Source organism: Helicoverpa zea, chromosome 28, assembly GCF_022581195.2.
Source record: "Helicoverpa zea isolate HzStark_Cry1AcR chromosome 28, ilHelZeax1.1, whole genome shotgun sequence".
Taxonomy (NCBI): domain Eukaryota; kingdom Metazoa; phylum Arthropoda; class Insecta; order Lepidoptera; family Noctuidae; genus Helicoverpa; species Helicoverpa zea.
The window spans coordinates 3739548-3763469 of record NC_061479.1 but is presented as its reverse complement, the minus strand read 5'-3'; the positions used below and the strand labels follow the sequence as shown (position 1 = coordinate 3763469).

Genomic DNA, 23922 nt, shown 5'->3' with positions numbered 1-23922 from the left:
CCATATACAGGTATGATGTTTTAGCAAAAGTTGTTCAATTTGATAAGCACTTTCTATTGACTTATACAAATTGAAGATCTAAAACACCTGATGTGGAACTCCAGGGGCCCAGCTAGACTATAGCATATGAAGATATGACGTTTTAGCAAAAGTGGTTCAATCTGATAAGCACTCTCTATTGACGTATAAACATCGAAGATCTGGAACACCTGAAGACCTCAAGAGCAATACTACACTTGAAATGTATAGAAATGAATGTTATGAAATAGGTATGGCGAATCAAAAAAAAGTAATTAGTCCGTCTTTTAGATAACCCTAAAATAATGGACACGTATTTTTCTTTTCTCTCTCTCACAAACAAATAATAACGAAGATACAACACACTTGAATTTTGTGTTAAGTCACTGCTTAATACAAATTTTACATACCTAGACGTGGCGTCACGAGCCCCTACTCTCCGACTTTGTTGCGTTATATCTCATTATTATTTTGTATGTCTCTTCCAGACCTCGGGACTACAGAGTTCCGAATTTTTGGGAGGCAAACGTGGGGCCGAAGCCAACACGCTGAAGCCCTTTTGAGACAACTTTAATGAAATGGTGACACAAAACCGACGATTATCCCTTTATACACTATAAAAATGAACCCAAGGACAATCCCCGGTGGACGTCGTTAAAAAAAGACAATCCCCGGTTCTGTGCTAAACTATTGCTAACTATGGAGGAAAAGTACTTGGGCTATTGTGATGGGATGTTAGTGGATGACAATGTATTAGGTATATGTAAAAATAGCAGGTGGAGACTTGCTACCTCACTTACTGGGCCCCCGGGAACCAGTCACTGAATAGCAACAAGAGGGCAACAGGTACATGAGCGGCTGTAGGGTGAAGATACCTCGGTGGACTTTAAACGCTGATTACGCGCTCCCTGTGCTTACCATGAGGCACCTACCCTCCGAGCAGGGCTACTAATCCTAATCTAGCGACTCCACTCTGGACGGCCAAGCCAAGTCAGAGGCGTGAGACCTACCCCCGTCATGGTTCACTCCGACCGGCCGGAGATGGGGGACAGTATACTCTCCCTGGAGAACTCAGTATATATAGCCCCGCGGGGTCGCTACTCCCCGTCATCAGCCTCAGATGTCCTGCGGTGCCTGTATCTCATTATTATTGTCGTTATTATCTCCAGAGCCTTTGTCCCAATTATGTTAGGGTCGACTTCCAGTCACGATGCAACTGAGTACCAGTGTTTTACAAGGAGCGACTGCCTTTCTGACCTCCACAACCTGGTTACCCGCTCAACCCAACACCCCTTGGTAAGACTTACTGGCTTCTGACTACCCATAACGACTGCCAAGAATGTTCAATGACAGCCGGAACCTACAGTTTAACATCCCCTCCAAATAACGGTCATTGGTATCCAAAATATACGTAGAAAGTACATACGAACTTAGAAAAGTTGCATTGACAGGCACTTGCTAGACCTGGAATCAAAGCCGCACGCTCATACTTGAGAGATTGGTTCTCTACCCACTAAACCACCACGATTTCCACTAAGTCACCACGACTTTGTCATCTATTTAATGTTTTTTTTACGTAATAATACGTGTACCTAATATTTTTGCCACTCACAACTTAAATGCGGACTAATTAGAATCACCACTTTTATCCCTATGGTCACGTCTATTGCGGTTCAGTTCTCAGCGTTTTGTTTAGTCTGCTGTGCTTTTGCCGTTAAAGTACAAAAATTAAATATATGGAACGTTTCTAATGGTTATGCGTATTCCGTTGTTTCCAAGTCAACGGGCCCTTAAAATGCAATATCAGACTATTCAGATCTTTGATTTTGCTGACCCCGTAGTCGCTGGCATAAGGGACAGGATCCGCGTACGAAGTCGCGGGCAGAAGCTAGTATGAAATAAATTATTTGACTTTAAAAGAAGAGCTCTAGCTAAGTCAAAGCTGCGCGGATCGATCGATGATAAGGTTGGTCCGTGGATGGTTGACTATTGTTACAACGACTTCTTCCGTGTTAGAAAGGAAGGTAAATTAGATTGGTGGGTCCCGTCGGTAACCAAAATACGAGACAGAGAGTTGTGCTGTTGTGCCGTGCCCTGTCATTTATGTGTGTCAAGACCTCAATACTCTAAAGCTTGAAAAAGGACATACTTTTTATCCGGCTGAGGAAGGTAGCTCCCTCTGGACGCGGATGGAGCCATGGGTAATAGCTAGTACTGAGGTACTGATATTCCTTAGAGGACTAATATGTATTTTTGTTTGTTTGACTGATTTTAAAGATTCTTTCACTGTTGGAATGCTACACTCTTTTCGAGTAACATAGTTTATCCCAGTATGGGTAGTAGTTCCCACGGGTTCTGGGTAAAACCGCAGTAAAACGGCTAGTCTTTTAATATAAGAAAAGGTAGGTAAACTCTATACCAACAATGTAGTAGTTTAAACCAACAATTTCTCATCTAAATATTTTAGTTAATTATATCATAAATTAGTTTAGACTCAAATAGAAGTATAAATGAACTTCAAAGTTTAGTGCTTGCTCATAGTTAGTTTAACTATAAAACTGTTACGTTAGATTAAAATCAAAAAGTTATAGTTTGAAGCGAAAATTAGAAAAAGTGAGGTTTTAGGGTGCGTCCACATCTGGCGAATGTGCCGCGAATGCGCAGCTCGCGAGCCGTTTGCGACCTGCCCGCGAGCTGCGCGCGTGCAGTCACTGCAATAGCTTGGTGCGCCTCTTTAGCGCAACTCATGCAAGGCTCGTATAGAGCGCGCGAGCGGCGCGCGATCTGCGCGCACTCAGTTCTCGCCCTTACAGTTCCGTTTATTATTTAAGGGTGCGTCCACATCTGGCGAATGTGCCGCGAATGCGCAGCACGCGAGCCGATTGCGAGCTGTCTGCGAGCTGCGCGCGTGCAGTCACTGCGATAGTTTGGTGTGCCTCTTTAGCGCAACGCATGCAAGGCTCGTATAGAGCGCGCGAGCGGCGCGCGATCTGCGCGCACTCAGTTCTCGCCCTTACAGTTCCGTTTATTATTTAATAAAGAGCGCGTCGCGCGCCACCTGCGCGCTGATCGTGTACGGCGCTTAGGTCGCGCGCGAACTGCGCGCGGGCGGCGCAGAAGCGGCGCACGAACAAAAATGCACGCGCGCAGCTCGCGGGCAGGTCGCAAACGGCTCGCGAGCTGCACATTCGCGGCACATTCGCCAGATGTGGACGCACCCTAATAAAGAGCACGTCGCGCGCCGCCTGCGCGCTGATCGCGTACGGCGCTTAGGTCGCGCGCGAGCTGCGCGCGGGCGGCGCAGAAGCGGCGCACGAACAAAAATGCACGCGCGCAGCTCGCGGGCAGGTCGCAAACGGCTCGCGAGCTGCACATTCGCGGCACATTCGCCATATGTGGACGCACCCTCAGGGTCCATTTCTCAATTACCAGGTAATTTTTAAATTATTTGAAGCACATATTAGACGTTTTGATAGCTTTTGTACTAGAAAATATTATTATGTCGAGTTGCCATATTTATTCTTCAAATTGATAGATGGTAACTGATGATTGAAATGTCAGCCCTAAGAAGAAAAACATCTTTTTGATCATGGCAGTTACATTTTTGAACGAATTATGAAATCAATATCAGTTGGTTAGTTAAGTCTTTGATCAAAGTGATAAAATATTTTATCAGTTTTATATTTTTCGTTATTATGCTTTTCAAAATAAATGTTCATTAAAACTGTCCAACAGATTTCCATTTACTTTTTACCAATAAACAGAGCAATTCACGAGTAACATTTAAGTGTTTCGTTAATACAACTACGAACCTACGTACTATATTTAGTAAAAGAAAAAAACAAAAACACATAGCTATACGCCTTTTTGCTTACACCTGCGTCTGGTTAAAGAGGGTCTTTATTACTGCACATGAATTATTTATGTTATCTCGAACGTGGTCTGGTTTACAAGACTAATAAAGGCCTCTGTTTAGACGCGTTTGATTTGACGTTTAAGGAGAAAAAGGTTTTTTTCTTCTTATAGCTAGATTTCGGATTGGTGTGTGTTTTAATCGACTTCAATAAAAAGAGGTTCGTATGTATGTACCTATGTTTGTTTGTGCGCGATTACCTATCTCATATTTGGATGACGATTGACGCGGTTTTCAGCATGGTATTTATCAGACTTATGCCCATTTTCACCAACAAATACCTACATTTAGGAATCCTCTAAGAGCATTTAGGGAACACTTAATACGAATTTCGTTTTTACCAAAGTTTAAGTCTCCCTTATAACCTATGACAGTTAGGGAAACGTTAAGAGATTGTTGGAGAAAACGGACATTAGGAATAGGTTTTAAATATATTGTTGAGGTCTGGTTTACAAGCCTATATAATAAGGGCCTCTTTTTAGATGCGTTTGATTTGACGTTTAAGGAGAAAAGGTTTTTTTTCTTGAAGCAAGATTTCGGATTGGGGTGTTTTTAACTGATTTCGATAATAAGAGGTTCGTATGTTTGTGCGCAGTTTTCAGCATAGTAATTGTCAGACTTAGGAGAGCTTTTTAAGTAGGCAGGTATATTATTGAAGTTTTGTTGTTTCGTAAAGACATTTTTCGTAACAGCAGTTTTTGTAAGGTTTATAAATAAATCTAATAAGTTAAAGTTTCCGTACTGTCCCATTTTTGAGGAAAAACACACATACAAGGGAAAGCTTTATAGATTATATGAGTAGACAAACATCTAGATTTTTTGCGATCAATCACAGTTTTTTTTAGTCATACTTTATTGAATGGATCTTAAATATTGAAGGGTGAGTGACAAGTAGGTATAATACGTTAAAGTATATAATTATTCAAGGTTTATAAAAAGATGATAAGTGGACAATACTCTAGAACAAATTATAAAAACACAGGACGGATTTTTATGAAAAGCCTGAAGTGACCGCACTGAAAATAGAGCATTTATGGAAATAATTCCACACTGTGATCAACCGCAAAAACTTGACATAATAACAACGAACATTTAACGATGATAACATATAGAATTTAACATTTAGGTAGTTAACACCTACATAAAAACAGCTATTTTTCTATGTCAACAACTTTCATAAACAGACATACAAAACAACAACAATATATAATAGTAATTAATATTAATTAGCGACAGTTAATTAATTAGCCTAGCCAAAACTGAAGACCTAGGTCAATTTATATTCCAATTACTGAATAAACTATTGGAATTCTGAATTCAATTATCTCTGCGAAATTGAATTGTATTAATAAAGAATATTATAAGATTAAATTGTCGGTTGACAGTTTATTTTGAAGGAAATCGTGGATTCAATCAAAGTTTTCAGTCGGTCTAGTACTGGCTAAATACCAGATCTTAGTATTGTGCGTACTACCATTCATTTCCATACTGATTTATGAGCCCAAACAAACTATCGGCTAACTAAAAGCTTGCTGTTAAAATGGCCTTTTTTTGTTATAATGTATTCTTTAAATATATACCGTCTTACCACAAAAACTTTTTAACGTCAGTTTAAGACTTGTCTAAAAAAATGTCAAATTATGACGTTGACATATGGTTCATTTTGGAGCCACATTTTTTTAGACAAGTGTAAAACAGTGGTTAAAGTTTTTGTAGTAAGGCCAATAGTCTCTTGATGATTACTAAATATATTTTTAGATTACTTTCCTAAAATTATCATCTTAATTTTTATAATTATATTTTGGAAATCTTGAAAGTTTTATTTCGTACTAAACTTTTGAAAATATTGGAATAATCCTTATTATAGGTACTTAATCAAACTTGAATTTAGTTAACCTAATCTATTTTGAAAATGCTAGACATCTAAAAATGAGTCTAGTACCTAAATTCAGATTTATAACATAAAATTGATCATCAATTTGTATTCATTATAGCAAAAGTTATTTTGCTCAAATACTTATCTAAGCAATTTGCTTAGTTTCAAACTATTCAGCCACTTTTAAGCATGTCTATAGTTTTCCAATATCGTTTGCTCTAAAACTTTTGATAATAACCCTTTCGTTTTGATTATTAAATTATTTCTAAGCTCATCTTTGTTTTCACACTTAATAATAATGTTGAGAAAATCATGAATTCAATCAAAGTTTTCAGTCGGTCTGATACCGTCTAAATACCTGATCTTTGTAATGTGCGTACCATTCATCTTCATACTGATTTATGAGCCCAAAAAATCGGCCGACTAAAAGTTTGCAATGTGTTAATGGTAATTTGTGTCTTTTTAAATACATCAAACTCTACATTTCTAAGTAATTTGGTCTCAAAAACTGAAAAAGGAAATAAATATCAATTTCCTTGTCGTTAAGGGAAAATTAAATTGTAAGACTTAATTTCCTCTTATTTGAAAAAATTCAATAATTAATTATTTCTTCGGAAATTGTAATAGAAAGTTACCGAACGTTTTACTGAAAATTATTTTTTATACTGGACATCTCCTTATTATAAAATTGTTTGCAAAATATTTCAAATCATATTTATTACCTAAAATTGAAGAAGAAAACTTGCCTTCAATTTTTCAGACCTACTTTTGTGAAAAATGCTATTATGCAATCATAATTATAAGAAGCACCTTTATATTTAAACATTTTTGGTCTTACCACAAAAACTTTTAAACGTCAGTTTATGCCTTGTCTGAAAAAATGTCAAATTATGACATTGACATACGGTTCATTTTGCAGCCAAAATTTTATTAGACAAGTGTAAAACAGGGGTTAAAGTTTTTGCAGTAAGGCCATTTACCTTTACATATAGTTCACACCTAGACAAACGTGTATGTATGCGTGGGCAAATATAGACTTACATACATAAAATATGCACAGTACTAGAGAAGAATAATGACTCCCTGCACAGTAATTAATTTGTAAGAGCAGCTCTATAAACCTTCTGCGCTTAAGTAGTATAAAAATACTAATTGATTCATCTACCTATAAAATAAATATACTATCTGTAAATTACCGTTTGTGAATTACTCAGTAACTTTTTCTGAACTACCTTACCCAAGTTCACAAACTCTCCAAAAGATACACAAGGATAAAACAACACATATACAACATCAAACAAAATACCTAAATAATAATAAAAACTACACATTTAACATCATTTTCGAGTCAAAAATCCTCCTACACACATAAGTACCTATATTAAAAAACATATATCATCAAGAATCACCTATATAACCGTTACAACATCAACAATTCAAAAATTATCGACTTTCAATAAACCCCCACTTTCAACTTAACGCCACTTTCAAAAGTGCCCCCACTTTCAACTTAGCGCCCCTTTCAAAACAGCTCTTCTACTTACAGATGGGTGCGGTGGATGGTCTTGCCCCTTGACATTTTGCAGCTGCTTGTTGTGGGCTGTCGGGGTCCTTTCACCAGGTGCTGTGGAGGCACTCGCAGCCGCTCCAGCGCTGCTACCAGCCGGGGACTTCGCTTGGGGAGAGCTTATTGAGGTTGTCCTGGAAAGAGGGAGTAAAAGGTTAGTGTTTTGTGGGGTGAAATAAGATTTAGGGTCAAGAGTAAACTGTGTTAAAGTGTTGTGGTATCTAAGGCAACTACATATAGGTACGGTCAACTAGTTTAAAATAGATCATTAAACTGACTTTTTCATTCAGACTAATACTTCCAGAAACATTGCAAACCTGCTGGTTCTTAGAACACCCCAATCAGAAAATCGGACTTACGACCAATAAATAATTCAGAAAATGACCAAGTTTCTCTACCTCGTTTTGTCTCGGATACATTTACAAATCGAATTTATTAAAGGAGAAACGAAAACGTTCTGAACTAAGGAATCCTTATTTCCTTACTAATATTTATTAATGCGAGAGTAATCCTGTATGTCTGTCTTTTCACGACAAACCGATTTAAATGAAATTCGGTACACGGTCGAGAGTCTGAGAAAGGAAATCGGGTAATTTTTTATCCGGGTGCGAGAAGTATTGTTCCCACGGGGAACAGTTAGTAAGCTATATTTTATACTGGCATAGAAATTTCCTGTTATTTGAACATCTTTGTCAGTCGTTACGGGTAATCAGAACAGACAGTCCACTTCTTGTGTCATACCTAATAAAATACTCGTATAAAACAGGCAGTTTTAGTGACCCAAAAATATAATGACAAAGTAATGGTTAACCCCCATGGCAATGCTAATTTAATTTCCATGTAGCTATCCCATGGGTGTCATAATGGCTTTTACTGTGCCATGTCATTTCTCATCATGTCATATGTCAGTATATTTCACCTTAGTAGGGTCTAATTTTAACTTTTAATGGGTGTCGTTGACCAGACGGATGGTCAAAAGTTTTTAATCCTGATAGTTTGGGGTTACACTTGAGGACTGCGAAAATGGGTTTGTTGTTCTATACCTATATTTATTTTATTTTTATTAGAAGTAAAGTTTTTGCTGACCAGAGTCTTCACTAACAGCCAGTTTCTTCATCAAAAGTTAAAGCCAATGTAAAAGTCAAAGTAATGTCTAAAGTAAAAGTAACGGTCAAATTCAATTTTTCTATTAGTTTTGCTGTCACTTTAGCCTTGAAAAAACGAATTTGACCGTTACTTTTACCTTAGACATTACTTTAACTTTAACTTTTGATGAAGAAACTGGCCGTAAGACTTAATTTTTACATTAATATATGGAATTATTTGTGTAATTTTATGATAACACTGATGCTTTTTGTATAAAGAAAATATTTAAAATAGTATACTTACTCAAGTTGTGCTCTGTAGAATCCAAATGATGTACATGAAACAAAGAAAACATAGTGATTAGTTTACGCAATAAAAAAGTCAAGAAAACCAGATCTAACTTGTTTCAGGCTTAACAAAACTTGTAAACTTTTTCGAATACTCTGTAAATGCTGTAATACATATAGATTGTCAGAAAACATGAACCAATAAAAGATAATATTTCTTAGGCTTTCTTAGGATTTCTTAGGCGATTTGCAATAACTAAATTCGTATAACTATGATTATTTTAGTACTTAGAGAACCATATTTAATTAAAATACTAACTAAACTAACTAAAGTCCATTAAAACCAAATAGATAGAAACACAAATCATACAATTCTCCTATCTAAAAAATGGCTGTCACACACAAAAATACACTGTCTTGCAAAAATCTCGACCCCACGAAATCGTCAGTATTGCCAAATGTACCCCGAATGGGCAAGGCGTTTGATTTATTAACCAATAACCAGGATTTGGGGACAAAATAGGGATTTGTCAGGATTTTTGGACCCTGTTCGCTTCGGTTTTATTTGTACAAGTGATAAATGTCAATTGGAGGACTTAATGCTATCGTATGTTACAATAATTATAAATAATTTTGCTTTTGTTTCCCATTTTTTAATTGTACAATTACTGGGTCTATTTTTACAGCTTAGTGTTTTATTAAGTAGTGTTAGTGTTTTAAATATTTTACCATTTACAACAAATGGTGTAAAACAAGCTTGCAAGTTTTTTTGTTTTACTCACTTATAGTATTATGAAGACCTCCAGAAAGTTAAAACTTGTTTCATATTATCCAAGATTAACTATAAAATTTTCACTCCCATTTGCAAGGAATTTAAGATAAAAGCCTGTTGAATTTCCCATGCAAAAAATAACATTACCAAAAGACGAAAATTATATTTTGAAACACTTACAGCCCTTTCACACGGCAGTCCAGTTTTACGGGACGGGTATTTTACTATATCCTGCAAAAACGGACGCTGTGTTCACACATAGTTCAGTTTTGCAGGAAGGCCTGTCAAGTGACAAAACCGAATTGCACAAATCGACGGGAATAGCGTTTTGCAGGATCCTGCATGCGGTTTACTCGTGTGAACACTAGCATATAATATCATTTGCGATCAAACGGGATCCTGCAAAAAACGGTATCCTGCAAAAAACTGGACTGCCGTGTGAAAGGGCCGTGAATCGCTCTAGCAGTTGGTGTTTAAAAAATCATCTAAATAAGCTAAGACGTAACCTATCACACACACATAGATATGAAGCATCCTAAGACAAACCTTCAATTAATTTTTCAGAAGTCGGTAAAAAAGAAAAACCTTTATTGGGCACGAAACAATACTACTCAAAACTTCACTCCTGTTCACTAGCAAAGCTAGTTTTAAATTCTCCAAATGGATGACAAAGAGATGCACGAGGCAATCCGAATCACGTACTAGTCGTTAAACTTAGTCGCGTACTGCCAATATAGTTTAAAGCCTAGGATTTAGAAGAGCGGAGCGGGTAGCTGAGCGATTAGCGGATTTACATTTTTTTGCTTGAATGTTTACATAACAAAACGGAACTTTTTTATATTTAGTTAGAAACGTACCGGCTATTAAACATATAAGACATTTGTAGGGGAACATTCATTTTTGAAATTCTATGTTAGCGGCTTATAGGAAAATTTTAGAAAAATGTAACATTGGATTCCACCAAAATGTGTACGCGTTGGAGCGAGACCACTGCTAGTTTCTGTGGCGCCATAGATTTCTATGGTTTGCAAAAGGTTGCAATTACGCGGACATTTTAGAAATATTTCTACGTACATTGTTGCTGTTTGCATTTCGGTGGAATTTTATTATGAAAAAATCCTCACTAAACGCTCGTTTTGTAACCTAACCTTTACAACTGAGCTTTGACTAAATCCTTAACAATCATGTATAGAGTTAGATAACTCAATGTGAAGTACTGTTTCTGCTCCCGTTTAGGAATTATCGAATATCTAATTCCTGTAACTATATTCTAATTTATACATATGATAGCGCAACTTTAAATTATTATAAGCTACTAACAATAAACTACAGCGGAACTAATTTCCTCACCCAAAACAACAAAAAAATTGATTTTTATTTATTTCGATTTAGAATAAAAAAAAACATTTTACAACAAAAACTGACTTTAAATATACATATACTTACAAACTTCTGTTAAATCTGACAAATAGTGCGAATACAAATGTTACTGTTGCAGCCTTTTCATCGTCCCACTGCTGGGCACAGGCCTCCTCTCACATGGAGAAGGATTTAAGCGAAGCTACATGACAATGACATAATCTTACACAGACGTAAGCACAGGTAAAACACAGAACCTCCTTTTTTGATTTCGGTTAAAAACGTATTTCATACCCTTTCCTATCAATAAAAATAACTATTCCTCATAGGAAAAGATAGTAAGCCAATCAGGGTCTCATAAAAATATCTTCGAGAGTCCAGGGTCGGTTTGATGGCATATATTTCGGGTTTAACTGCCGAAGGGACCTCAGGTTTGACTCCAAAGGTTTATTGCCTAAACGTGGGGTAGTTGGTACTTATTATTTTATTGTTTCTTTGAAATTGTGGAGGTGAAATATAAGTATTGGGCAGTCGGAATGAATAATTTTTATGTTTTAAAACTTAGCCATTGACTAGATCCTGTCGGGCCTTTTTTTTAACGACGTCAAAAATCATCAAATGACCCCTCCCGCTATGGGTTAGCAGCGGTGAGGGAGTGTCAGACTCTTACTGACTAAAAACCGTCGTGTTCCGTCGTAGGCCTTTTATGTGCCAGGGCCGCGGTATCCTGTCGGGGCTGCGGGATTGTTCGCGCAAGTTACACCAGCTCTGGTACATAAAGGGCTTCAGAAGGAACATGATGGGTTTTATTAGTAACAGTTTCTTACTCCCCCACGCTGCTAAACCACAACGGGAGTGGTTATTTGATGATTTCCCATAGAAAAGCCTTTTACTAAATTTTATATTATTTTACATATATATGTACATACTAACAGTGTATTCATTTTTTTTGAGAGGCAAAATTCACTTTCTAAAATGAATATTAAATTACAAGTAAACAACAGCCATTGCAAAAAGCATTAAGCTTGAAACATAAATCGATCGCTGTTGACAATACAGCTAATACCTTTTAAACCGTTAAGCCGATTTTGATGAAACGGATCTATAAACCTTCGCTGGAAAACCAGCTTTCAAATAACTACAATAAGTAGGTATTTCACATATATATCGGACCATAATATTCATACCAGATACAAAGATAGACATACAGACACGCCTAGCCGTCACATAGACCCCTTTTCTGCAAAAGGGAGTTAAAAGTGCATAGGTAGTATGTGTAAAAGCCAGATCTTTACTAGGCATATTATGTAAAAAGCTTATAAAAGCTACACAATTGAAAACATCTAGAAGAAAACTCAACTATAAAGTCCGAAATCAGCAACCTGCACTGAGCAAGCGTGGTGATTAACGCTCAATCCTTCTCTATTTGAGAGTATTCCGCGGCCCAGCAGTGGGACGAGACAAAGGATGATGATGATGATATAAGTAAAAGGACTTAATTAGTACCTAGTAGCAGAAGTCAGTTAATCTGACACTAGTCTTACCAAGGAGTATTGGGTTGCCCGGGTAACTGGGTTGAGGAGGTCAGATTGGGCAGTCGCTCGTTGTAAAACACTGGTACTCAGCTACATCCGGTTAGACTGGAAGCCGACCTCAACATAGTTGTGAAAAGACTCGAGAGATGATGATGTTTAAAATGAAATGTATTTTATGTGTATATTACGATAAAACTGTGTACCAAAGCTAGTAGGTACATACATTATAACTTTACCTGGAACCTAGTATCTTTCTAGCTATACAAAGTAAACAGTAAGTGCATATCACAGGGCGAGCGATGCATTACGTATTCTCTCAAATAAGTCAACAGAAGCTCTGTAACGCCGGCTGTCATGTTATAGTTCGGCCATTCAGAGAATGCGTTCCTGACACGTCGCGATTGAACTGACGACGTAACTACATTCATTGATTATTGATATAATAATGTTGTTTTAATGCTCCTCAATTGTTAAAACGGTAAACAACCAGCAAAAATATTTTTATCGTAACTGCAACGCCATTGCAAAGTTACGTCGTCAGTTCAATCGCGACGTGTCAGGAACGCATTCTCTGAATGGCCGAACTATAATGTCAAATATACACGAGAGGCCAAGGAAAATGGGTCAGGAGAAAAAATATCGATAGCACTGTGTTGTTTTTTTTATAGATTTCTGGATGTTTATTCTTCTTTTGAGAAGAAATTAATGGATGGGTTTAGATTAAAGTTGGTATTAATATAGCTTATATATATAAAAAACATATAGGTTATTTTTTATTTGTGTGTAGGTAGAGACGCGGGTGAAACCACGGTTGAATTCAAAGTTTATAAAATTGTGAACCAAAATTATTATAAGTAACATTTTGTGTACATTAAGAGTTACTTCAATTTTTTATGATATCGTAAAATAGGAGTTAAGTAATAGTATTAAGTTCATAATGTCAAAAGTTTTGAAATATTGTGTGACTAGCCCGAATTTATTGCACTCAAGTGTATGTTTACACTAATGGACGATGAAACTGACAGCTGTTGCATGTCCTTTAACCAAAGTCATAATATAGCTTCAAGGCTATACTTAATAAGGGGATAGGCAGAAATCCTGGAAAAACAAACCCGTATTTTGTATTAACATATCTATTCTAAAGCAGTATAAATATTTTCTCTTTGCCTACAAATTAATAATGCTTAGAAATATTAACAGTAGCAAAAAGTATGTCTACGAAAAACAATATTAAAGCTTGTAAACTCAATAAAAATATTAAACCAGTCGTAAGAAGTTAAAAAACACTTTGAAATTCAATAATAAAATCAAAATGTCTTCTTTCCCGCCTAAAATTGTTACCCACAAGCAGAGGCCATGTTTTCATTTTAATATCTGGATCCATCTATTTTATATTAAAAATATTGCTAAGCTTAAATATGCTTTGGATTGCAAAGAATAAAGTCAAAAATCGCGTGTGAGGATTTGCAATCCTTTAGTTATATTAAAAGCAATGCCAAGCTGAAATCGGCTTTAGACTTTAAAACACTAAGTTGAAAATCGCTTGTCAGAATTTATAATCCTTTAGCTCAATTTTGTTCGAACTAGCGGCGAGTTTCAAGAGAAAATCTATCCTGTTTCAAGTACCTTAGGGCTTAAAATCGTGTGCAGATTTAAATTTTAAATATCGAATTCCATGGCTTGCTTCCAATAAGGTTTTTATTAATTTTATAAACTTTTTCATGTAACGTAAACGTTTTTAATTATTCCAATTTTGATTTATGTATTTGTTTACTTTTTAAAGGTAATGAATAATTTCATAATTGGAATCTTTTTTTCATAAATCTCTTGTATATTTTTTTCAATTATGAATTTGAAATATGAATGTATTATAGAGGCAGGCTTGGGTTTATATGTATAAACGAACTGTTTACTTAGACTTTCTTCCTAATTATTGTGTCAAAACGCTGCTTTTTTTATAGATCCGAAATAAAATAGCCCAATAAGTAATAATTCTATAAAAATATGTTTTTATTTATTTGTTTGTAAAGGCTCCAAAAGTACAGGCAAAATATTTCACTATTGGGCAGCTACACTATCCTATGCTAAGGCTATATTTTATCCCATTCTATCCCATTCCAGGGAGCAAGAATTTCCCTGGTAAAATCGCGAGAAACAGCTAGTCTTCCATAAAAAAACTTAGCACAACATCAAACACAAGAAACTAGCATACAAATACAAAACACATTGATTCTTGAACGTCCATACAGCTGAACGTTCATACAGGTGAACAATATCTGTCCTGTAACATGGACACAATGCCTTGTCAGCCATTGTCGCGTCTGATCGGGACATAAGGAAATTGAACTTGTAGGTTCTATACTTAGATCTTGTGTTTAATTTGTTGTAGAAGTGTGAAGGTATCATGTGCCTAGCCGTTTCCCAACTATGTTGGATGGCTTCCATTCACGGAACCAGCTCAGTGCCGGTCCAGGGCTGCGGGGTTTTCGAAAGAGTTACCGCGGCCCTGGTACATAAAAGGCTTACAACGGAACACGACGGTTTTTAGTCAGTAAGAGTCTGACACTCTCTCACCGCTGCTAACCCACAGCGGGAGGGGTCAGTCGATGATTTTTGAAGTCGTAAAAAAGCTCAGTGCCGGTGTTATACATGGGGCAACTGCCTATCTGACCTCCTTATCCTACTTAGTCGGGCAACCCGATTTTCGTTGGTAAGACTGGTTGCTAAACTTCCTAATTTTTGATTAACCATTACGTGCTGGGTCCTACTAATTAAAGCTTTTCAGGATATGGAGTTACTCCCTTTGATATAAATTGACACCCCTCCATATGTAACATTTTATCAAATTTTCCTGAAAGACCAAAACGAAGAAGTTAATCCACACTAATAAAGTTACAAATATAGCTATGCGAATGTAACTGTGTTCGTCTGTATGTCATTTGTTTTTATGCTAAAACCGCTGAATCAATTGGGATGGAAGTAAGAAAGAAACATTTATTTGAAAGTTGCATACGAAAAGGACTAAGATTACTGTTTATCGGTACGCTGGGAGTAATTTCCCCGGAACGCAGATAATGAAGACTATAATTATAAAGACATAGTGCGAAAAACAATATCTTCACATCCTCTTTATTAAACAACGCTATATTAATTTACAGCCTTTAATTAACTTAAATATTAAAATTACTAAAGCGGAGTTCCTTTTAATTAAACATTTTCAATGAAAAAATAACTCACGACGCTTTATAATCGTGTCTTTTACTCTGTAAGGCGTTAAAACATTATTTTTAAGATTAAAATTGGGTTACAATGGAATATTTGAAAATGCTGCTTTAGTCCGATACCTATAAAAAGTCATGGTGGTTTTGTGGGTAAAGAACCAACCTCTCAAGTATGAAAGTGTGGGTCCGATTCCAGGTCAGGCAAGTACTACGTTCAAATGGCACGTTAAACTGTAGCTCTCGGGTGTCATTTGATCATCTTTGGCAGTCGCTACGGGTAGTCAGAAACCAGTAAGTCAGACAACTAGTCTTAACAGAGTACCAGGTTATCTTAGCAACTGGTTAGAGGTCACATAGGCAGACGCACCTTGTAAAACACTGGTACTCAGCTACATCCAGTTAGACTGAAAGCCGACCCAAATAATACAGAAAAGGCCAGACAGATGAAAAGTTTACAACTCATAATATAATTTATATCGAACATGAAATATTTCTAATTAAAAAAGAAGATGACCATACATACACGCCGTTCGCAATCATAAACACACTTCTTTACAGTAGGGTAATAAAGGTGAACCTTTTAAGGTACATACAAAGTCATGAATATATTTTAAGGGTTATCGCGCCTTGTCACATTTTGCCGGGTTGACGAGGGTTTTCTAATGTCATCGTTCTTACGAATATTTTATTACTTTTTTACTGTATACTTTTGTACTAAGGTATTGTTACCTTAGGCGGAATTTCCAAAAAATGTGTAGGTCCATAGTTAGCATGTGTTCGCGCACGGCGATTGCAGTTTCGCGGACATTTTAGAAATGTTCGCACGCAATGTGTTACTGTTTGCTACAGCGAGTAGACCAAACGATACATTTGTGTGCGTCACAGTGCCATTTACCGGCGGATTCTCGCCTTTTGGACTTGATGGTTGTAAGAACTAATTAAATATTTTTCGCAACTTTTAATTATAATTTAAAAATCTGTAATCATGTTCGAGTACTTATATCCATACCATCGCATTAGGTTAAGTACCTACTGTTTCCATAACGTACCTTACCAAAGTTACGTTTTTATAATGTTTTGCATAAAAATCCTCTCTTTTTTACACAGACAGATTTAAAGTTAAAATAGAAATATAATAATTGAGATACGCCTGAAATCATAACTTACATTTTATGCCACAATCGGTTGCATGCGCAATGAATTTAAAAAGTTTTCTCGCGACGGACTTTTCCTGAAAGTCGATAGAAATATGCAAAGTTGCGGCAACTGAAATATTGAATACAAGACGTTTGAAAAGTGGAAAATTTTGCATGAAAATGTATTGAAAACTTCGAAATTAAATTCTGAAATCTGAAGTTTTAGATTTTTGAAGTATTTGTGCCATTTCCTTGTTTTGTATGGTTACAATTTTTTCTTGGTTTTTGTATGAAAAATAAAAGCAGTTTTTTTCATTGTCTAAAAAAGCACATTTCAAGTATTTCTCACAGTAATGGTAAGAGATGGCATACGTACTAGATACAGACTAAATTATCGGCCAGTAGTTGGCTCGTTGATTAGCTGACAGTTTTTTTTTTAAGTTCATGAATAAGAGTCATGAATTTAATAGAACTTTTAAGTCAGTCTGATACCGTTTTGCTCTGCGGGTTGTTCGAAAGAGTTACCGCGGCCCTGGTACATAAAAGGCCTATGACGGAACACGACGGTTTTTAGTCAGTAAGAATCTGACACTCCCTCACCGCTGCTAACCCACAGCGGGAGGGCTCATTTGATGATTTTTGACGTCGTTAAAAAAAACCGTTTTGCTTATTACAGATAGACATTTGAAAGTTACTTTTATGAGGCTAATGTTAAAAGGCTATCTAGTAAGCAAACCAACAAATAGGTAGATACAATATTGGGAGAGATCATAAGTCTGGCCTAACATTTCTCTAAAAACAAGAAAAAAACGCAATACAGCAAATATTTAGTATTCTCCCACCGGTACGCAATAAACTGTATTTATAACTTTAACCTTGGAAAAGCTCCAGGTTGTCTCAAATTATCTTTTATTAACCACGTAAAGAGTAATACTTATTGCTAAGAGGAAATGTCTTGGGGAGGTAAATCTTAAGATTCAATTTACTTTTTGCCATAGCATACTTGACGTTTTATCTTTTATTTAAAAAAATATTGTTGGAGGAATTTCACCGAGGGAAGTTTCAAATCCTATTGCAATCGGTTTAGCCGTTTCATAACGGAGAGCGAACAAACTTGCCTTGTCTTAACGCAGTGGAAATAACGTACCTGAAACTTCTTCATGATTTACTCTGTTTAGTAAACAGCAAAATGCGTGAGCGTGAAAAAGTGCAATTAATTTTGCACTTTTTACTTCAATATTTACAAAGTACAACACCCCCAAAACCCGCTTCCTTTTTCACCACTTCTTAGTATTATGGCATATAACATTTAGGTGACATTTCTTAATACTGTAAATGATCTTAGTTAACTATCCACTTAAAAATAAAGGTGTGAGTTTGTAACTTATTTACTCAAAAACGTTAAGTTTAAGTTACCAAACGTATTTAGTGTAAAACTTTTCATTTCTCTTACTTATACTAAGAAGACGCTTTTCACCTTACTCAAGTAATTTAGTTTACAAAGTTTTGAAGGTTTTGCTCCGAAAGAAATAAGAAACGTACACTTAGGAAGAAAATGTTGTAACACAATTTGTTTGCTTTTGTTTTTTGAAGGCGACTAACAAATTTTGTTGTTTTTCTTTTGTGAATGAGGCTAGAAAATTAGGTCATTCGAGATAAATTTTAAGAGCTTCTACTCATCATCCTCCGAGCCTTTTTTCCCAACTATGTTGGGGTCGGCTTCCAGTCTAACCGGATGCAGCTGAGTACCAGTGTTTCACAAGGAGCGACTGCTCTATCTGACCTCCTCAACCCGGGCAACCCAATACCCTACACACTGGAGACTAAATCGTTGGTTCATAGTTGTCTTGATGGATTGTTGACAGTTTATTTCGAAGGTAAAGGGACTTTTTGAATGCCGCAGCACATACCGCAACTGCATGAAATAGGCAGAATACCTGATTTATCTCAATACTGATTTATGACTAAAAGTTCGCCAACCCGTTACGATTGCCATAGCTGTTCAAATGACAGCACCCACCAATTTATCATGCCTTCCAAAATACGAAAGAGCTCGTTATGTCGAGATAGAAGGACCACGGCCCGTGAAACGAAATCATCAAATGACCTCTCCTACTGTGGGTTAGCAGCGGTGTGGGAGTGTCAGACTCTTACTGACTAAAAACCGTCGTGTTCCGTCGTAGGCATTTTATATACCAGGGCCGCGATAATTGGCGCGAGCAATCCCGACTTAACCAGAGCTCCTAACGTAATCATTGTTACAGCCTTTTTATCGTCCCACTGCTGGGCACAGGCCTCCTCTCATACGGTGAAGGATTGAGCGTTAATCACTACGCTTGCTCAGTGTAGGTTGGTGATTTCAAACTTTATAGTCCAGGTTTCCTCAAGATGTTTTCCTTCACCTTTTTATCAGCCATTGGTGTCCGAGATATACTTAGAAAATACTCATAATCATTATTAAACTATTAATGAAAAGATCAACAGTTTTAACCACGAACACTATTAATTACTCTTTTCTAAGCTCGGCCATAATCCGGCTTAATACTTAATAACTATGGCCGACATTAATTACAATTTACTGGACTTTATCTAATACCTCCGCTGTACACTTCAGATTATACATAATCTGTAATTGGGTAACGAACTTTGGTTTTTGGTAACATGGTTATAATATTACGTAGATATGATAGAATGTCTATACTGATATTATGAAGCTGAAGATTTTTTGATCGCATCTCAGTAACTCATGTATCGAGGACTTAAGGTACCTTTGATCTGTGTGCGGAAAAAAGATTCTTAAGTAAGCCAGTTAATCCTTTGGTGGAATAATATGAAATACTATAAATAATGTATTTTCTTTCCTTAATTCTAATGTTTTATCTCAAAATCTACGGAATGCGTTTTCATGCGGTTTTCTCTAACAGACAGGTGATTTATGAGGTAAGTTGCCAGTTCCCATCCAGTCTTACCTATTAACTATTATAAATGCGATAGTGAATTAGTTTACTTGTCGTAATTTTAATCGATAATTGGCTGAACCGTTCTGAAAAAAAGTACGGTACAGGGATAAATTGAAAACACACACACACAGATCAATCTGAATAACGTTCAACGGCATCAATTTTGATACAATTTTAAATAGAAATACACCGTACAATACAGAACGCGAGTGAAGCCGTGAAACGTGCCAGTATAAAAAATAATGTACCTTACATTACACAGTTTTTGTAAAACCATTCAGACTACATGCTTTTCCCACTTAGTACTGAAAGTACTGAAAACATAAAAATGTACTTAAGCATTTGTTTTATTTCATTCTGTATGACGGTACAATGTGAAAAATGCTCCACTTATTATCTAGATATTATGTTAGTAGTACAGCACTTTCACACTAGCATATTTTCTGCTCAGTTTTTTCGCGTGATCGTATTAACGCAAACAATAATTGAAAACGACCGCTTCTTTTACAAGAAGACATCAATTTTGAAACTGGATCTTATTTATACAGGATACAGTTAAGACACAATATAATTTTCTAGCTTCTGCCAGTGGTTTCACCAACTTTTCTAGTGAACTACTCCCAGTAACCGAGCAAAATTTAGCCTCGAAGATAGCCTAGTTTCCTAACATTAAAATATTTTTTCGAATCGGTCTAGTAGTTTCGGAGTCTTTAGCGAAAAAACAAAGCAACAAATTTTTTATATCTTATACAATTTTAGAAAATAATGTATGAGTTCACATTTTTTTAACAGCGCAATATGTGACTTAGAAAAAGCATAGAAATAATTAGCCTACCAGCGTGACAACATCCGCGGGTGTGAATGGGATCGTAGGTGTAATATTATACGTTATTTTGTATTTAAAGTAGAGCACTTTTTGTTTCGTATCATTTTTATTTTTTAATACCATATGTGGAGAAAGCATTTCCATAATATTAGTATTGTTAACACGTTTTTATTAGATCGACATATTTTACCTAATGTGACTATGTACGTAATGGAATATAAGGTATCTAATTTATCCATTTTCCAAAAGATCATAGCGTCATGAAAATTGGCAGCTGTATTTAGTTCTGATGACAATACAATAATATGTGACTGTCGAACTGATCTGATGATGAAGCCGGAAGATATGAACTGGAACTTTATGATGGAACATCGTATCATAGCTGTGTTTAGACTTGTTAGGAAAGTCTTGTAATAGTTTTTACGTGTATTTATAGAAGCGTGTTTATTAACCATTCATTTACTTCCGAACATGAAAATTTAACGAAAAGTTTGGGTTATTTTCAACTTTACGTTTCTAAACTTCAAAATAATTTAATAATACCTCACCGGGTTAACCGTAAAACTAACTAAAAGGATAGAACTTACCCAGGTAGTTTAGGAACTCGTAAACTAACTGACGGTTAGAGTAAACAGCTGGAATTTATGTTGATTAAATAAAACTGGACGTATGTTTTCAGTAATGAACGGGTTAACTTAATGTTGTCGGTTTTTGTTTGATGTGCTTGAGATAAAGTATTTTTAGAGCTGGATTTAAAAGATTGGAATATAGATTGCTTTTTTACGATTGTTTCAGAGATGAAAACTAAAAAAATATACCTCTAATTTTATTGTGGATGACTATTTTATTATATAAAAAAAAAATAAACATCCGAATTGATAACTTCCTTGTTTTTGGGAAGTCGCTTGGTTAAAGTCTACCAGTTTTCACTCATATTGAGGAAACTATTTCACGTATGCAGATAAGCCATTTTAACCTAACCCAACACTGAAAGTATTTGTTAAATCGGTTGGGTAGTTTCTGAGATTTAGCGCATAAAAATCATACCAAAAATCCTTCGCTCATTTGAAAAGTACTTTTTCGTTCTTTAAATTCTATCCCCATTTGTTAGCTTCTAAAGTTCAAAAGTCCCCCTTTTAAACGCCATCTTAGGAGACAATCTCCCTTCACAGAATGATATTCATTGTACCCCCTCCCCCCATTCATATCCGGAGCAGCATAGCTTTGTCTGTCTGTATGTCTGTGTGTCTGTGTGTAGGCAATTTATGTAATAAGTACTATTTATAGACTGTTGTATAGGACTTCGTCCATGTAGACTTGAATATGATGCTATCCTATAATAATAAGTATACAAGATTTTTGTTATGTATGTTTGTTCTTTCACGCAGGCACTACGAATGGATTTTAATGAAACTGAATACATAGGTAGGTATAAAATATAATAAATGCCTAGTTATAAGTATATTACAAGCCCTCACATTTGCAAAGCCTGAATAAGGCCGTTAAGCTGTACGTAACATTAATTAGTAACATCTGTAAAATGCCCTTACAAGCAAATGAATATTTTGAGTTTGAATTTGAATTTGAGTAGTATATAAGTACATAAAAATAGGTATAGGTTGGTTTTTATCCATGTGCGGGAAGAAGTTTCCACGACACGTGAGTAAAACCGTCGTAATCAGCTAGTTTCATTGATCACCAAAGGAAATAATATACCTAATCGATTTCATAACTTAAACCATATTATCTACACTTCAGTTAACTACATCCGATTACTTAGCAACAAGTTACAGGCTACAAGATTCCCTAAGTAAGATTAAGTTGCAAAATATGACTCCTACTTAGAGATAGTATTACACCTAAGTTTAAGTACATGTTAGGGTAGAACTTAATACGGAAAGGGGAGAGGTAGAGGGTAATTTACAGGGTAAATTATGTGAGAATCTAGTATTTATTTTAGGACTTTACAGGTAAGATAGAAGAGCAAGTATTACTGATCGCAAAATCATCTGTCTAGTCTTTTTCCAAGTATGTTGGGGTTGGTTTCCAGTCTAACAGGATGCAGCTGAGTACCAGTGTTTCACTACCTATCTGACCTCCTCAACCCAGTTATTTGGGGAACCTGATACCCATTGATAACACAGGTTGTCAGACCTTCTAGTTTCTGACTACCCGTAACGACTGCCAAGGAATGTTCAATGACAGCCGGGACCATCAATTTAACGTGCCAACCGAAAACACAGAGGAACTCGTCATGACAAGATGGTCCATTGACTGACCGGGCCAAACATTGGTTAACCTTATGATCGATTTTCCATACTTAGCTACGAGCTACTTCAAGTATAGTTAACAGACTTCAAATTACATCAACTTGTTCTATAATAAAATTATTTTGTGAAGTGTGTAGCTCCTAAATTAATTTATAAGACTCAAAATTAGTTTTTCACGCTTGACGTAACGGTTCGGTGTCATAATCGTGTCACGTGTAAATTGAATTTTACATGCAAATTAACTAGTTAATTTCAGCTGTTTTACTCAGTAATTTTAAGAATTGTTAGCACTTTTTTACTATTACGAGAAGGAGACAGGCCTCTTCTCACACAGAGAAGGACCAAGCGTTAATCTTCACGCTTGTTCTAGGAAGATTTTACGTCCCGCCAGTCATTGTTGTCCAATATATACTTAGAAAAGTTTTGTATTGGTACTTGTTTGACCTGAAAACGAACAAGCACACTCTTTGAAAAGCATGTACTTTAACGACTTAAATACTATGTTACATTGGTATTTTTGGTAATTTTTAGAAATGTTTGCATGTCATTTGTTAAAACTAAAGCGAGTAGACCAGAAGATACATTTGTGTCGTAACAGTGTCGTGCAACGCGGCGGAATCTCGTCGTATAAGTGTATAAAAATAATGCTGTTGTTTTTTGTAATTTCTGATTCAGTAAATGTTGTAGATTATAGTTGGGCTTCGTTCCGAGACTGATTGAAAAAACGGTTGGTGGTAAATAAATGTATAATGCGCACACACGAGACACGTATAAAGAAGATGGATCAAAATTGCCCCACGTCCTATAACAATGTGACGTATCACAAAAAAAAGATAAAAATGTTTAAAAAAATATGGCATACTCTCTGATTTATTTTTTTTACACCTTCATACGAAAAAAATGTTTTAAACATTGTTCAGGCGCTGTTAAGAAAACATCGTTCATAGGACTATTTATGGACTATTTTATTAAATTATTTTGTTGTTCGATAGGGTATACCTCACAGGTGGTCCCATAATCATCAGGTCAGGATCTGATGATGGAAACCCTGAGAAATCCATGGCAACTTTTGAAAGTTGTAGGTATGCGCAGGATA

At 36.0% G+C, this 23922-nt stretch overlaps 1 protein-coding gene across 3 annotated transcripts in view; it reads right to left on the bottom strand.

Annotated features, from left to right (window-relative positions):
• The window catches only part of LOC124643716 (synaptotagmin-7), a 649264-nt gene that overhangs the window by 27818 nt on the left and 597524 nt on the right, over window positions 1-23922 (bottom strand). For all 3 annotated transcript variants that reach the window (XM_047182763.1, XM_047182762.1, XM_047182764.1), the window contains 2 exons: window positions 8764-8775; window positions 7352-7508 (listed from right to left, as the gene is read on the bottom strand). In XM_047182763.1, coding sequence (XP_047038719.1) covers window positions 7352-7508; window positions 8764-8775 — 169 coding nt within the window. The remainder of the gene's footprint in view (window positions 1-7351; window positions 7509-8763; window positions 8776-23922) is intronic.